At 32.3% G+C, this 19,005-nt stretch overlaps 1 protein-coding gene across 19 annotated transcripts in view; it reads left to right on the forward strand.

Moving 5' to 3' along the window:
• Positions 1 to 19,005, forward strand: part of LOC127732177 (uncharacterized) — a 145,865-nt gene that overhangs the window by 66,332 nt on the left and 60,528 nt on the right. For all 19 annotated transcript variants that reach the window (XR_007996109.1, XR_007996107.1, XR_007996108.1 and 16 more), the window contains one exon: positions 15,966 to 16,196. Coding sequence is in view for 13 of the 19 variants with exons in the window: in XM_052241246.1 (XP_052097206.1) it covers positions 15,966 to 16,196 (231 nt within the window). In the remaining 6 variants the exon portion in view is untranslated. The remainder of the gene's footprint in view (positions 1 to 15,965; positions 16,197 to 19,005) is intronic.

The raw sequence follows: 19,005 nt of genomic DNA on the forward strand, positions 1-19,005 counted from the left end.
ATGTTTGTGTTTAGGTTTGTTTAAAGGGAACGACTTATGAAAAGTCAATGGTATTTGGTTTGCAGTTGTATTAGCATTGGCACATCTCATTTCCATGGAGATTCTTTAGCCCTGTACCTTCAGTCATGGTTCATTGACTTTGAATATTTGCATAACTTACGTGTTAAAGTATTGCTATTTTAATTTCAACATTTGCAATAATTAACAAATAGGCGAGACATATCTCTGTGTTAACAGTTTATATATATTCATGATCATATGTATTGGCCCTCAATCCTTCGAGCAGTCAGGGGTACTACTTTTTAACTTGAAGAAGTAAATATTTATATACTTATGTAAGTAAATTTGTAGGATACTTATACAAGTGTATTTTATTTACTTGTATAGGTAAATTATTTTTTGGCTTAGTTATGTCCCTTAGACATTCAGATTTTTTTACTTATACAAGTAAAGTATAAGTAAAAAAAGTCATCCTATCTTCTTTTCTTGAATTTCTTAGGACTTCTTTACTCAAATAGAATTTTTAATTGTTTATACCTATTACTGTCAAACGGTAGATGTCTCCTTATAACACTGACAAGTCTCATATACCATACCACATAGAAACAGTAGAAGTCTCCTAATAAAACCTAACAAGTCTCATATACCATACCACAAAGAACAGTAGATGTGTCCTTATAGACAATAACTAGTCTCATATACCATACCACATTGAACAGTAGATGTCTCATTTTAGACAATAACTAGTCTCATGTATCATACCACGTTTATCTATACTGAGAGTAGAAAAGGAAATGTTGAATGGAACCCTTATCCTGCCATACTAGATACTTGATATCATACGCAAAACTTTATAATAACTATTCTAATTTTATTAACAAACTAATATACTAAGACACCATTGTATACACAGTATACTAGTATCATATTCACAATCAATTCTAAATCTATTATACTGAATACATATGAAAATAATAATAAATGTATCATTTGGCTTTCTAGGGGGCTACTCATTAAAACTTACAATAATACTAATTAAAATAACCAAATCAAAAACACTACCTACTCAACACAATTTAAAATTAATTAAAAAATAAATTGCCTAAATTATGCAATTTTAAGAACCTGCAGTAGAGCCCTGACAGGTGAAAAATTTATTTTAATACCTGACTGGTAGAACCCAGACAGGTATAAATTTGAAAAATGAGAATACCTGCGGTAGATCCCAACAGATACTTTTAGAACCTGAGTGGTAGAGCCCAGACAAGTATGAATTTTGAAAACTGAGAATTCCTGTGGTAGATCCCAACAGGTACTTTTAGAACCTGAGTGGTAGAGCCCAGACAAGTATGAATTTTGAAAACTGAGAATTCCTGTGGTAGATCCCAACAGGTACTTTTAGAACCTGAGTGGTAGAGCCCAGACAAGTATGAATTTTGAAAACTGAGAATTCCTGCGGTAGATCCCAACAGGTACTTTTAGAACCTGAGTGGTAGAGCCCAGACAAGTATGAATTTTGAAAACTGAGAATTCCTGCGGTAGATCCCAACAGGTACTATTAGAACCTGACTGGTAGAGCCCAGACGGGTATAAATTTGAAAAAAGAGAATTCCTGCGGTAGATCCCAACAGGTACAAAAACTAACTTAATTATCACCCTGAAATAAAACAAAGCCTTAATAATTTATAAGATGTATTAATGAATATAACCCCACCCCCTCATTATGGTTCATTGACTTTGAAACTTTTACATAGTTTACAAGTTAATGTTTGTGTTTAGGTTTGTTTAAAGGGAACGACTTATGAAAAGTCAATGGTATTTGGTTTGCAGTTGTATTAGCATTGGCACATCTCATTTCCATGGAGATTCTTTAGCCCTGTACCTTCAGTCATGGTTCATTGACTTTGAATATTTGCATAACTTACGTGTTAAAGTATTGCTATTTTAATTTCAACATTTGCAATAATTAACAAATAGGCGAGACATATCTCTGTGTTAACAGTTTATATATATTCATGATCATATGTATTGGCCCTCAATCCTTCGAGCAGTCAGGGGTACTACTTTTTAACTTGAAGAAGTAAATATTTATATACTTATGTAAGTAAATTTGTAGGATACTTATACAAGTGTATTTTATTTACTTGTATAGGTAAATTATTTTTTGGCTTAGTTATGTCCCTTAGACATTCAGATTTTTTTACTTATACAAGTAAAGTATAAGTAAAAAAAGTTTCTTGAATTTCTTAGGACTTCTTTACTCAAATAGAATTTTTAATTGTCTGTCCTTTGCAGATGTCTTTACTAATCATTTAAGTGTAACTTCATGGACAATGAAAATCTCATTTGTCTGTTATCTTCAGAACACTGCACATTTACAAGCTCTCAAGGGGCAATTTTTGAAGGCCTTGCGCAAATACTTAAGATCTTTGCACAATTAGTTTCTTTGTTGAATTAATGAGATGAAACATTGAACTCTAATCAAAAATTATGAGCTAACCTGAGAAAAATTGTTAAAGGTATGTTTTTACATCTCAAAACTTGAGAATTTTTCGGGATTGTAAAAAAAATTACTTATACAAGTACATTTTTGAGAAAATTAAGGGGAGCTTATTCAAACATTATAATTTACTTATATAAGTATATTATTATTTACTTCTTCAAGTAAATAAAGATTACTTGTACAAGTACCGTAGATACTCGCCTAATAGTCGATCCTACTATAAGTTGGGGTCCCTTTTCAGCTCCAAATTCTAAGGATTTAGTCTTGACCCTCGTATAAGTCGGACAAAATTTGGGCATTTTTTTTTCAGCTGACAGTAACTGAACGCCCGTAAAACCAATGCAAATCCAGGAATAATATTCATTTCTGCATTAATGTTTGTTTGGTTTGAATTTAGTTGATGCTCATCATGATAATTTATATTGCTGTTAATAATAAAGATGTATTCATTTCTCTTGTTTTGTTCACTGTTCAAATGTTAGATTAGCCATGTGTTGTTTACGTAATGCATCAATGATTTTGTAGGGTATGACTAACAACCTATTGTTTGAGAAAAGCGAATATAAACCAATATGAACCTGAAAAATTTAAAGTCAATCAACACTTGATGAAAATATTTTTCACAGCATACATAACTCGGTGTTAAATGAGCATGTACACTTCATAATTCTTATTATATTGTGATGATTAAAGGATTAAAAAAATTAAGTGAAGCTAATCAATATATTAAAATAACTAACTCCAACTCATTAGTGTCATCTGTTTACCTATCACTGATAGTTTTCACACCTTTAGTGAATACAACTCTTTGTCTCTTAATTGGGGTTATCAATGGATTATATTGGCTTGTCAATCAATGTTGTAATTTTTGTTTACCTGAGACACTATAATGAATAATATTTTGATTTTGGGAATGAATCTTAAAATTATTTTTTGATTATTATATGATTTATAAGCATTGAATTGATATCATGATATCACAATAATGACACAATAACTCCGCTGAAAACATCCTTTCACATATTTGGTACATTGTTATCTCCTTTTCATTTTTGGTTCTTGGCTCTTCTTTTGGGTTTATAGGAAAACCATGTGACCATGAAAATCAATACACAAACCGGAAACAGTAGAATTTCAACACGAATTTGCAGAAAATGTTTACCAAAGAACAAATAAAACACAAAGACAGTATTGAAGTCATTTATTTTCAACAAAAACTTTTTATTTATTGATTTATGTAGGTTTGGCAATCAAAAACGTAGTTTTGGCCAGGAAATTCACTCCTGACCACTTTTCTCAAGCTTGGATTTTTCCTCTGGTCGCTAGATCTCGTCTATTAGTCGGCCCTCCTCTCTGGATTATGAATTTTACTCCCAATTTTCCGACTAATAAGCGAGTAGGAACGGTAGTACCCCTGACTGTCGAGTCTCAGGGCCCATAAGCTAATATAACCTTGACAGTGATGTTCCTTTGGCACCATCATACGGTGTATATATATCACAACTCGTTCGCTATGCCTGTGTCTTTTGTGACGTTTTGGATTTCAATGAATGTAATCTATGAATTACTGGTATATTATTAAGTCAGGGATTTCATTACCTTAAATTTCTTAAAGTCTTTACTCAATTCTTCCATAGATATAAAGATTTGGTTTTGAAGTTTGGTTATACCTGTAGAAAACTTATTTCAAACTGGATAGCACATCCTAATTTTTACAGAGATGTTGTTTACCAAGCCCCGAAATTTAGAAACAATCTGGGTAAACTTATCGATCCTTTAGATAAACTAATTCTTAAAGGTTACCAAATCAACACTGTAATTAGATCTTTGAATATTGTTTCTATTGATGTTGATATTGTTTTTTTAATATCAGTGATGTCTTTAAACTAAATCCATAGGAAGTTGGATGTGTACTGATTGATATTTTAGTCTTAGATGCGTAATTTTTTTTATTAGTTGTTATTGGCTTTAAACTAGCTGTCAGTAACTGTGAGTACTCTCAGATCTGTACTTAATGTCTTTTTGTTGTGGGGATGTATAAGTAACCTCTGTGTTTTTGTTACTTGTTTTTGTGCTTTGTATCTATCTGATGAGTTAAGCCCTTTTAAACTGATTTTTATAGTTTGTTCATATCCTGTACTGTTCCACCACTGTCCCAAGTTAGGGGGAAGGTTGGGCGCCCGCTAACATGTTTAACCCCGCCACATTCTGTATGTGCCTGTTCCAGAGGAGCCTGTAATTCAGTGGTTGTCGTTTGTTGCTGTATATCAAATTTGTTTTTCGTTCATTATTTTATACATAAGTCAGGCCGTTAGTTTTCTCGTTTGAATTGTTTTACATTTGTCATATTGGAGCCTTTTATTGCTGACTATGGGCTTTGCCTATTGTTGAAGGCTGTACGGTGACCTATAGTTGTTAATTTCTGTGTCATTTGGTCTCTTGTGGAGAGTTGTCTCATGGGCAACTATACCAAATCTTCTTATTTTTATACTGAATCTATAACGGGGTCAATACAGAAACAGACAGTATTAAAGTATTGAGAAATTTGTCGGGAGTCCAGAGGGGTGTTGAAATATTCATGGTTTTTGGAAGAGGGTCTTGAATTTATTTTCCTTCAAGGTCCCCCCTATGAAATAAAATGATCAGTCTCTTAGATCATAAGTATATTATTCAATATTCATTATACCTTGATCTTTTTGTCTCACATGTGCAATCTTCCTGCTCAACCACAGGCCCACCAGCCCAGGCTTGTAAAACTTATGTCGGGCCTGTAAAAATCATCTCCACAGGCCAATATAATTTTAACTAAAATTTTCTTAAAATTCAGCTTTTAGATTCAAAAGTCTATTGTGAAGATTGCATTCGAAAGTCACAGAATGCAAGACATAGGGATTACAATCCAGCGGCAGCAACAGCATACACTATTTGTATATAAAGCACTGCATGAAAAGGTTGATTTGCATTTCTTTACTCGTGTATATAAAGGCAAGGCAAAGATAGGCACTTTGTTGCACCACATATCTCAATAACCATTATTTGGCGAATAAATACATGATAAGTTTGCATTCGTACATTATATATGCAAAGAAATTGCAAAAAATATTCTAATCTTTCCTTAACTTTCAAACAACGTTAAATGTAAGTAAAGTTAACGGTCTTATTTACTTACATTTATAAAGTATTGAAACGTATTTAAATGTTAACCTTAATTGGTTGTTTTGTCGTCCTATCTAAATATATGAAAGGCCGCCTTTTACATTAAATTTACAAACATCATAAACATAAGCAAAGTAGATACTTGTATTTGCGTTTTATTCGCATTGTGTGTTAGATATATGCAAAGCTTTTCCATGTCTTTGCAAATGTTCATATAGCTTCCGAAATATATTTAAATATTAATCTAAATTTGTTGTTTTGTCGTCCTATTTAAAGATATGAAAGGCTGCCTTTTACATTAAATTTACAAACATCGTAAAACATATGCAAAGTAGACACTTGTTTTTGCGTTTTATTCTCAAAGTGTGTTAGATATATGCAAAGCTTTCCCATGTCTTTGCAAATGTTCATATAGCTTTCGAAATATATTTAAATATTAATCTAAATTAGTTGTTTTGTCGTCCTATTTAAAGATATGAAAGGCTGCCTTTTACATTAAATTTACAAACATCGTAAAACATAAGCAAAGTAGACACTTGTATTTGCGTTTTATTCGCAAAGTGTGTTAGATATATGCAAAGCTTTCCCATGTCTTTGAAAGTGTTCATATAGCTTCCGAAATATATTTAAATATTAATCTAAATTAGTTGTTTTGTCGTCCTATTTTAAAGATATGAAAGGCCGTCTTTTTATAATAAAATTACAAACATCGTAAAACATATGCAAAGTAGACACTTGTATTTGCTTTCTATTCGCATAGTGTGTTAGATATATACAAAGCTTTCCCATATCTTTGCAAATGTTCAGAATAATGGACAAAATGTGCAGAATAAAGGGCAAAAAAAAATAAAGAAAAGAGAAAAAATGGCAAAAAAAAAAAAGAATAGAGAATAATGAGGTGCTAGAATATAAAGAATAGAGAATAACAGGCAAAATTTATAAAGAATAGAGAAAACTGGCATAAAATGTTTTACAGAAATGAAAAACCCCCAATCCAGACCCTCAAAATGTGTTTTACATTCTTGAATAAACATGCATAACCAAATCGTATGCAAGTTTTTAATACGTACATATTGATATTAAAGCCAAATACATGTAAAGTTTTTCAATTTGTTTGCATGTTTTAAGTACTAACTGATATTCACTCAGGCCAATTGACGTTTAGCGCGACGAACTTCACTTTTTTCAAATGAATGTGCTGTTTTATGCAAAATCCAGTTCATATAGAAAAACGTACTACAATAATACCAATTTAGAATAATCTATTATCAATTTTCATTTCTATATTTTATGCTCTTTTGGTCGATTATTCACTATTATGTTCTCATACATGACTTTTTATTACATGTAAAACTTTTGGTGTTTTTTCTATTTTCATGGTTTCCAAATATTGTCGTGCATTTCAACATGGAAGTATTATATTGACTTTCATTTTACTTCCATGATTTGAATAAATGGTATTTACTCCCAAAAATACACATTGCAGAGAAAACATTTTGACAATATTATAATTAGATAAAAATAGGGTTAACTATTAAGACAAAACTTCACTATAATTTTGAAATAAATCCACTTGTTTTGAGTTTTATTTACATGATATACAGAACCTAAAGGTATCAAGATTTCGTAAAAAGAAAGAAAATACAAGATATTCTTTAATTGATAAATCCGGGAACCAACTCACAACTTGGTCATCTAATTTCAAATGTTCATACGTTTTAAGCAGTTTTTGTATTGTTTATTCAATAATAGCAAGTCAAGAATAATTTTGCATGTAGGACAAATGTAAAATCACGATAAATATAGAGAAAAAGGAAGATATATATTTATAATGGAGACTTTAAAATCTTGTATTTCGTTCGTTGTGTCCATAAAACCATTTCTATTTTTCTGATATGGGCAATGTCATTACGTAACCAGACGACATGATTTTACTGACTGTTTCACACGGGTGTTAATTGTTAAGCATCTCTGCATGTTCTGATGAAAATTCAGTTTTAAGTTTTTGATGTTAGTATATAACAGTGGGATATCACTTTGTTGTTTTATGAAATTCACACCTCTGTGTACACAATCTTGTACGATTTAGAAGTTAACAAAAGATATTAACATAATTATGCGAAAAATCTTAATTGAGCCATGGAACTATTATAGTCAAAGTATAATGCTTCAATAATTGAACTTACTTGTCCTGCTGTGTAGAAAATATGGGCGAAAGAATAAGAGAATACAAAAATTGGAAATAAAAATGAAATAAGATGTTGTAATCTCCCTGTAATGTATTTGCATACATTTTTTTCTAAAAACTATATTGAAAAAGAAACTGAAGTAAAAGTAACCAATGCCGTGCTTTTGAGAACCCTGGTTTATATATGTGAGATATGAAACTGATCAGAGTGAATGTTACCATAAAATAAAAATTCAGAATAAATTGGCATTTCACATGATATGCATATAGATTCATACAGCTTAACTTTTATATAGAATAAATACTGGATAAGTGTTTAATGTCCAGTGCTAAAAATCACAGGCAGGGTTCCCTTCACACACACACCACATTATTATATAATAAGTATTTTATAACACTCGTTTTATTGTGTAAATCAACATAATATTTTCTAAAGAAGTAGGGCCAAATTCCCCTGATTTTATTTACACAATTGCCATTCTGAAAGTCTTTCAATCTTCACTTAAATACATAGAATCAAAGCCCAATGTATGAACTTTAAGGTTCTTATACTGTTATGGCTTATTCCTGAACAGGCTTCAAAACGCTGAAGACAAATTTTTAGCATTTTTTCCCAAAAATGTATATGTTAACCACTATAAAAATATGTTGGAAGTAAAGGTATCTATTGACTTTTGGATACACATATATTTGTTATGGATAGCGATGTCTTTCGATCGGCGCTTTGCATTTACGTCAATCGGCATTTCATTTGCGCCAAAAATCTTTAGGTGAAATAAAAAAAATCTAGAATTGATACTATAAGTCGGAAGAGCATTATTATGTAAGGAACAAAATAGGCTAAAAATATTGATAGGTTATGGAGCTCCTTTTCGAGATATTCTTTTTTAAATGGCAGGAAAAGGCTGACTTGGACTTTTACCTAATATTTACAATTTGGTATTATTTGGGTCTCAAATCGAAAAAAAAAAAAAAAGAAATCTAGAATCTGCTTAAATTTTGGTAAATGACCTTTTATGAGCTATTGAAGTCTTATATGAAAAGAAAAATGGGTGTTATGGGGCAAAATATTTACCCTGTATCGTAGAAAAAAAACAAGGAGTCCGAACATCTGACAAAAATTCCCAAACCTGACCTAAGTACATCCTTCAAACAGTATCTACAGATTTTTTTTGCATCATAAAACTATGTGCATCTTAATCTGTTGTCGCAAAAATTCTTTTTGGCATCTATGGTATACAAATAAGGAGATGTGGTATGATTGCCAACGAGACAACTATCCACCAAAGTTCAAATGAATTTGATGTAAGCAATTAAAGGCAACCATACGACCTTCAACAATGAGATAAACCCTTACTGAATAGTCGGCTTTAAAAGCATATGCATAGACTGTTTAATATTCAATTACCAGCAGAACTTGACAACTTATAGATTTTGACCTTGTGAATGAAACGCACTAAACAGCTATTTTTCAAATCTTGTTAACTATGCATAGGAAAAACCAACAGCATCCCGCACTCACGGCGAAATCGCTTCCAAGGGACTACCAAGTCGGTATAAACATGGAAGTATTATATTGACAATATAATACTTCCATGGTATAAACAACTCTCAGGAGAATAAAAGAAAAAGTAGACTGCTAGCAAACCAGAAACTGATTTTCTTAGAATATATTCCCAAATAGTTTCAATTGTATTGTATTTGCAATACAATCGACCAGAATAATTCTATAACTTATTTATAATCGACTGACCTTTCATGTATTGAATCATAGATTTTCTATAGTGATATAATGTTAATTAAGATTAGATTACTTTTTCTTATACCAATACTCTTTTTTATGATTAACGGGGATTTAGTGTTATCTGGCCTGTGTGTTCGTCCGTCCCGTAGCAGGTTACATTTTTTTTTGTGCATTTTTTTTTAACATGAAGGTATATTATCACATGTGTGTGTGGTGCTGGTGGGGGGTTGGGGGCATGGGGTTTTAAACAAATTATTTGGTTATACATGTCTTGAAGAAAATAATTTGTTTCAGGAGGGAGGAGAAAACAATAGAAAAACACAATATTGAGTGTCCCAAAAAAAATATTCTTGTTCCTGTATGTCATTGAAAAAAATAGTTTCATTTTGATTTTAGTTGAAAAGAATTGTTTGTCCCGAGAAAAAAACCAAGCCCCCCCCCCCCCCCCCCCCCGGATTTTGCCCGATTTTACGGTATACTAAACATGGACGTAAGAGAGTACCAGTTGGCCATGATGTTATATGGACAGATATATTTAATGTACATTTTAATGTACATGTAGTTTTATTTTAGTGTGAAAAGGTTTATTCCATCAAAGTATATTTTTATGAAGCAAGGAAGAGCTTTTACTTAAAATGTGCTTAGACTATTTTAAATTTGTGAACAGTAATCCAATTACTTAGTTTTTTTAGTTGAATCATGAAAATTGGATCAAATGGACACATGACAGACGGAAAGGTCGTAAAATAGGGCATCGATATACAAGGTATGAAGCATCCATGCCTTCAACCTTCTGACATATAAAGCTTTATACAAATAGTTTACGTTGCCTCCGCCGCAAGATAAGCATCCCTATGTCTCGCACTCTGTAACTTTCGTCGAAGGGGAGACAAAACGGCTAACTGAGTAAAATACTGTCGTATTTAAATAGTCTAAGATCTTGACCAAGACAATTGTAAAATATTGACCACACTTTAAGCTGTCTTTCTGCTCATGAAAAAACGGAAACAAGGGCTTTAAAACATTATAATATTTTGTGCATATGATATATACAGAACTAGATTAATTTGACTCCGAAGCAGTGCACAATTTATATATTACTACTCTAAGGGGCCTTTGATTGTGCCGGGTTATTTTGTTGAATAGGATGAATCTGAAAGTATGGAACGGAAAACAAATATGGCAGACATGAACCAACTATTATAGTTTTAAAGCTGGTTGTATATGACACAGTACAAATGTATCTTTGTCACTGCTCTGTTGCCTTTTCAGTAACAACTACATCTTAGAAAGAAAAATGGGACTGAGTGCACACACATGTTTAACCCTGCCAAATTATTAATGTCCGAAATCAGGAGTCCTTAATTCAGTGGTTTTCGCTGTTTGCTGTCTGTCATATATGTTTTTCGTTTATTTTTCTGTTTATAAATCAGGTCGTTGGTTTTCCCGTACATTTCAATTGTTAACATTTTGTCTTGTCGGGTCCTTTTAAAGCTTAATATTTTGAGTATATAAAATAACAAAGGAGAAAGAAAAACAAAATAATAAAAGTCAGATCAGTTGATATATTAATATCTCTACACTAGACCTAGAAAAAAGCTTACTTTAACATTATGTTTTATTAATTAATAGTGTATAGTTACTTAAAAGCGCATTTAAAGTAATGACCAGCTAATGTCCTACTCTTTAATATACTAATATAGGCTGCTTAACATTCTTCTGAGTTTATTTCATATGAGTACGCCAACAAAAAAGATCTTGCTCAAAGATTAAGTTATCTCTTGCCATCACGAATATAGCATAAGTAAACCATACACGTGATTTCAGTAGGTATTCTGTGATGGCCCTTTTAAATTTATTCATATGTGTATTAAGTGTTAGGTCTAATCAATGTGGTTCTAATCCTAATACAAACTTATTGGTCTCATTATTTACAAATATGGGTGTGACATAAAAAGATATAATTGGACAGACTTGCTGCTATTTTGACATCCATGTAGTCGTCTCTCTGTACATTTGCTTTTATTGGTATTTAGTGAACAAAGTACTGTATAATATTAAGTGTGCGACCCTACCCCATATGAGTCTAAAACTTAGATATTTAAGGAATGACTGTAATATTTTTTCTGTTTATGAAGAAATAACATCAAAAATGTGGTGCACACTGAATAACCTGCATAGCGGGTTATTTTAAAGTGTGCACCACATTTTTTATGTTATTTCGAATAGACAGAAAAAATATTACAGTCATTTCTTATAATTTAATTCTAAATTCCATTTTAAACCGGAGTAAACCATGAAAAAACGCTGATGACGCCACAGTCACATGTCAAAGTAATGTCTATGAGCTGATAAACAAAACAACGTCAGCCAATCAGAAGCTGCATTACATCCAAAATTAAATTATTCACAGATAAATTTTTTTTTTATGTTATTGGGTTGGTGGTTCTTTGGCACACTCACTCAAACACATATAATACATGAATGTTAAATAGCTATTTAGTATAGTTTGTCAAATCGAACAATTTTATCTAACCGCTAACTAGGACAATCTTTCGACCGATTAACCGGTTAACCGATATTAAAGTTGATGTTCATAGACTATGTCTACAGTATACTAGTATACTTTAAGAATCTATTTAGATTTATCGTGACATCCTTTACTAGATCATTCTGTATTGTCTGCATGTAAATGGTACGATTGATCGATTGATTATTTGGTTTTACGTCAAGTGGCAAATATTTCATATGAAAATAAGAAGATTTGGTATAATTGCCAATGAGACAACTCTCCACCAGAGACCAAATGACATAGAAGTTAACAGCTATAGGTCACCGTATGATCTTCAACAATGAGCAAAACCCATAGCTCATAGTCAGCTATGAAAGGCCCCGAAATAAAATGTAAAAGAATCTAAACTAGAAAACTAACGGACAGTGTTGTAATGACACAGACCAAGAGCAAACTATGCAAACCAATGAACGAAAAACAAATGAGAAACAGCAAAAAAGGACAACCACTCAATTACAGGCAATATAGAATGGACTAAACTAGTCTGAAGGCGCCCCCCCGCCCCTTAACCTGGGACAGTGGTGTAACAGTGCAACATAAGTACACACTATAAAAATCCGTTGAACAGGGATTAACTCATCAGATCAATACAAAGCAGAAATACATCTAACAAAAACACAGACCAAACGTGGCAGGGTACTTATCATATCATCCCCACAACAAAAAAGACACTATAAGTACAGATCTGAAAGTACTGGCAGTTACTGACAGCTAGTTCAAAGCCATTTACAACTAATAAAAACATCTTGCATGTTCAGGACGAAAACAAATTTTAAACAATGAATTCAATAAGGTGTTATTATCTTATTAGATAACCCTTTAATTATTGCTGATCATTCTTTAAAAATCTTCCGGCGACAACATATCAATATTAAAAAAAAATCTATGTTGCATTAGTAGTTTTGAGGATATGAGAAAATTCTAAAAGTGGGAGGCGGGAGGTGGGAGGGGGAGAAGGGAACCCCCCTGTCCACCGCCTCTTATAAGCAGCGTTACAGAAAAATTCAGATTGCATTAAGGGATTGATTTTTGTTTGCAAGACGTCGTTTGTCAAATTTTAGTGAATATTCAAAACAGAAATATAATGCATTTAAGGAACAACCCTTCATTTAAAAGGGGGGGGGGGGGGGGGGTTTGTATAGTATTTTGAAGAAAAAAAAAACGAATTCTTTAGGGAAGAAAAATAAATAAGCTGTCGCAGCATTGACCACACTATTCTGTTTTACAAAAAGAAATAATATTTTGTTTCAACTTGGGTTGAAGTTAAATCTTCTATTTAGCTAAAAATAAAACTGGTATTCAGTATATTCAAACCAGTAACCCCAAATGACCAATCTGACTTGCAATTTGTTAGCAAATATATCACAAACACAACCACTCAATAATGTTGATAACATATTTGACTCAATGAACCATAACAAGTTTTTACAAATTGATTTGCTCGCGTAATGTAATGTGAGTTATGCATTTTCTTACACAATTTAATGTTCTCACAAATATTCTTTCATGTACCATCGATACGTTCGAAAACGCTTTAAACGCTATAAAACCCCTTAGCAACATCTAGGACTAATATATTTAGTCAAAATGTCCCAGGTTAAACAACCAAAGACAAAGTAATAAAAAAATAATGGTTAAACTTGTTTCAGTTTCATGCAATTCATATAACTTCAAACTTAAAATTATCATATAAGACAAACCACAAAAAAAATTGCAAAAATTGTCATTATAGGGCAATAACTCCAATAAGGTGTCATCAGACGATTTCCTCCATATTGTCTTAATTGTAGATTTGTCTTGCTGGTCATTTTTGCTTATTAAAGTTTCTATCACAATTTTTAAGATATAAGGCAAAAACGCCAAAAAAGTGGTAAAATTGTCATCAAAGGATAATAACTCTAATAAGGAGTCGACTGACGATATTGACCATTAGACTTATTTTTAGAACTTGTCTTGCTGATTATTTTTGCAATTTAAAGTTTCTTTCTTTTTTTATTTTCAAAATAATAGCTAGGCAAAAATGAAAAAATGTTAAAATTTGTCGGCCATAACTCCTATAAGAAATCGTCTGACAGTTTTGATTTATACAAACAGCTGAACATTCTGAACATTTTTGCTCCTGTCAGATTTTTCTCTATTTATAACGGTTTTCAAAGTAATAGACAAAACTTTCATTTTATCCCTTTGCTCAATTTTTATACGCCCGTTTATGGGACGTATTATGGTATACCGTTGTCCGTCCATCCGTCGTCAACATGTCGGATATTAATTGTTTTGGTTTTTTATAAATTTTAGATTTTACGTTTCGGAGTTATGGGGTTTTATTCATTAAGAAAGGGGGATTTTCCAGTTGTCAGACAATAACTTAAAAATACTTTCACCGATTTGCAAGAAACTTTGGTGAATTGTTAATATCTATTGACATTAGCTTCCTTTCAATTTTTATAAATTTTACATTTTACGTTTCTGAGTTATGGAGTTTTATTCATTACAAAAAGGGGGATTTTCCAGTTTCGGACAATAACTCGAAAATGCTTTGAGCAGTTTTCATGAAACTTTGGTGAATTGTTTATATCTATTGACGTAAGCTCCCTTTAGATTTTTATAAATTTTAGATTTTACATTTCAGAGTTATGGGATTTTATTCATAAAAAGGGGTGATTTTCCAGTTTTCGGACAATATCCTTAAAGTGCTTTGAGCAGTGTTCATTAATAGTTATCAAAGGTACCAAGATTATAATTTAATACGCCAGACGCACGTTTTGTCTACATAAGACTCATCAGAGACGCTCAGATCAAAATAGTTATAAAGCCAAACAAGTACAAAGTACAAAGAGCATTGAGGACCCAAAATTCCAAAAAGTTGTGCCAAATACAGCTAAGGTAATCTATTCCTGGGATAAGAAAATCCTTAGTTTTCCGAAAAATTTAAAGTTTTGTAACAGGAAATTTATAAAAATAACCATATAATTGATATTCATGTCAACACCGAAGTGCTGACTACTGGGCTGGTGATACCCTCGGGGAAAAAACGTCATTAAACTTTGGTGACTGATTTATATCTATTAAGATAACCTCCCTTTAGTCTTTCATAAATTTCTGATATGACATTGAGAAGTTATTGAACTTTATTCTTTGAAAACGCGACGGTCGTATCATCATTTAATTTGGCCCAGTAGTTTCATGTAAAATTGTTGAGGACGGACAACGGTGGACGCCAAGTGATGAGAAAGCTCACTTGGCCCTTCAGGCCAGGTGAGCTAAAATGGGGCATTTTATCTACCATGGAAACATATTGACAATATATTGTACATTCATATATATTTTACTGAATATTAATTATTTTAGTTGAAAATTATGTCTGATTATGCTGATTCTTATAAATAAAAAAGATGTTTTGTAAAAGAAAATTAGTATAAAAATTTTGACATTTTTATTGCAATTCAAAAATTACTACCTCAACGTTCTATGATTCATTTAATACAATCATTGTATGCATAGAAGTGTCAGCAATACCTTGATACTAACAATAAAGATAAGCAATCGTATTGGATTGTAAGTATGCTTTAAATCTGACAGTCAGAAAGCTAAAATTTACAGTTTATCAAAATTGTCACATAATTTGAGTTATTTCCCTTTAGCTAGCAACAGTTTAACTAAAATGTAGGATAAAGATAAGAATATCCATGAATGCTGAGGAATGATACTATTTAGTCACTATTTATAAGGTGTAAGCACAGATTTCTTGAGACATCATCAGCAATACATCAATAATTGACCATTTGGAAAAAATTATTTCCAGATTCTGTCAGATCTGCCATGTTAAACAAATTGCTTGGCAGTGGAAGCTATGAATCATTTGACATGCGCTGCATGGTTACCGGGCAATTCGCAGTTGGGAAATCAAGTCTGGTCAAGCTTTTAGTAGGGGATAATGTTCCAGAAGGGAGACGTCCCACTGATGGCATTTCCCTCGTAGAAGGTCGCTGTGGACTTGATATTGAGACCAGAAATTGGATCATGATTGATCCAGGTAAGAATGCACAAATACACACATAGATTTATATCCGAGGAAGGTTCAGTGTTTGCCAAATGGCAATGTGGGGGAATGGGGTTTGTGGATGTGCTCACGAAGGTTCTGTCATTTTACATATTTATTGTCAGTCTTAAGTTTGAATCAATTCACATTATGAAATTTCTTTTTTTCATACATTGTGGTTGGTAAGTATTTAGAAACTAAATTTACACCTGGCAGATAATGAAAATAGACATTAACAAACTAAATATCAAATCATGACATACTTTAGTTCTTCTTATTTTCATGGATTTTTGTTTAGCATTTTGATGCCTTACTAATGCGCTTTGCAGGGATTTATTTTTTGTCTAGATTTGTTTAATTATTCACTTGAGATAACGAGGTTGCCTCTTTAGGAGCTAAATTTATTATAAAATTATTTGACAATTAAAATTGATTATGTTTTTATGCCCCCGCCATAGCGGTGGGGGCATTAAGTTTTACCCTTGTCCGTCTGTACGTACGACGTACGTCCGTACGTCCCAAAATTGGTTCCATTCTCTAACTTGAGTTTGCCTCAACCAAATGTTATGAAACTTATACACAATGCTTATTACCACAAAACACAGATCAAGTATGAATTTTTGAGGCGTCACTTTAACCGTTCTAGAGTTATGCCCCTTTATAAATGGAAAAATTGCAAAATTTTTAGTTTCCGTTCTCTAACTTGAATTTACCTCAACCAAATGATATGAAACTTATACACAATGCTTATTACCACAAAACACAGATCAAGTTTGAATTTTGGTGGCATCACTTTAACCGTTCTAGAGTTATGCTCCTTTATTAAGTTGAAAAATTGCAAAATTTCTAGTTTCTGTTCTGTAACTTTAATTTGCCTCAACCAAATGATATGAAACTTATACACAATGCTTATTACCACAAAACACAGATCATGTTTGAATTTTGGTGGTGTCACTTTAACCGTTCTAAAGTTATGCCCCTTTATAAATGGAAAAATTGCAAAATTTTTATTTTCTTCTAAATATCAAGTAATTTTTAAAATTGGAGTTATCTTCCTTTGTCCAGGATTACAGTTGAATCAACTACAATCAATGCTTTATACAATGCAGCGATTAATTATTTTGACTTCCAAAAACACAGATCAAGTTCAATTTGGGTAGTGTCACTTTAACCATTATTGAGTTATGCCCCTTTATAAATCGAAAGATTGCAAAATTTTTAGTTTCCCTTCTGTAACTTAAGTTTGCCCCAACCAAATATTATGAAACCTATACACAATATTCATTACCACAAAACTAAGATCAAGTACAAATTTTTTGTTTCCGTTTTCTAACTTTAGTTTGCCTCAACCAAATGTTATGAAACTTATACACAATGCTTATTACTACATAATACAGATTAAGTATGAAATTTGGTGAGAACACTTTTACCATTCTTGAGTTATGTCCCTTTATAAACATAAAAATTGCTGAATTTTTTTTCGTTTCTGTTCTCTCACTTTAGTTTGTCTCAACCAATGTTATAAAACTTATACACAACTGTTCTAGAGTTATGCGTGTTTACAAATAGAAAAATTGCTGAATTTTTAGTTTCTGTTCTCTACTTAAGTTAGCCTCAACCAAATGTTATGAGACTTACACACAATGCTTATTACCACAAAACTCAGATCAAGTTCAAATTTGGGTAGCGTCACTTTTACTGTTCTTCAGTAATGTCCCTTTATAACTATATGCTATGCAAGCGGGGGCATCATCTGTGTCCACATGTGGACACCATCCACATTTGTTTTTTTTTCATTTTGGACAAACCCTAGAAGGTGACTAGTGCTAAGGGGCTTTATTTAATAAGTAGGTAATTTAGTGTCAGTCTTTGGGTCATGTTAGTCGTTATTGCTATTTCTCGCTCAATTCTGACAAAAGAAGATGTAAAAAGAAACTGAAAGCAGTTTTTGTCGAGCCTGCGACTTTTGTCGCAGAAAGCTCGACATAGGGATAGTGATCCGGCGGCGGCGTTAGCTAACTTTTTAAAAGCTTTATATTTTAGAAGCTAGAAGACCTGGATGCTTCATACTTTGTATATAGATGCCTCATGTTACGAAGTTTCCGTCAGTCACATGTCCAATGTCCTTGACCTCATTTTCATGGTTCAGTGACTACTTGAAAAAAAAGTTCAGATTTTTTGTTACGTTTAATTCTCTCTTATTATAAGTAATAGGATAACTATATTTGGTATGTGCGTACCTTACAAGGTCCTCATCCCCATCAGACAGTTTTCACTTGACCTCGACCTCATTTCATGGATCAGTGAACAAGGTTAAGTTTTGGTGGTCAAGTCCATATCTCAGATACTATAAGCAATAGGTCTTGTATATTCGGTGTATGGAAGGACTATAAGGTGTACATGTCCAACTGGCAGGTGTCATCTGACCTTGACCCCATTTTCATGGTTCAGTGGTTATAGTTAAGTTTTTGTGTTTTGGTCTGTTTTTCTTATACTGTATGCAATAGGTCTACTATATTTGGTGTATGGAATGATAGTAAGGTGTACATGTCTAGCTGGCAGGTTTCATCTGACCTTGACCTCATTTTCATGGTTCAGTGGTCAAAGTTAAGTTTTTGAGTTTTGGTCTTTTTTTCTAATACTATATGCAATAAGTCAACTATATTTGGTATATGGAAATATTTTATGATCTATATGTCGGTCGCACAGGTTTTATTTGACCTTGACCTCATTTTCACGGTTCATTGCTCAGTGTTAAGTTTTTTTGTGTTGTGGTCTGTTTTTCTTAAACTATAAGCAATAG

This window comes from Mytilus californianus, unplaced genomic scaffold (assembly GCF_021869535.1).
Source record: "Mytilus californianus isolate M0D057914Y unplaced genomic scaffold, xbMytCali1.0.p SCAF_22, whole genome shotgun sequence".
In the NCBI taxonomy this organism is placed as follows: domain Eukaryota; kingdom Metazoa; phylum Mollusca; class Bivalvia; order Mytilida; family Mytilidae; genus Mytilus; species Mytilus californianus.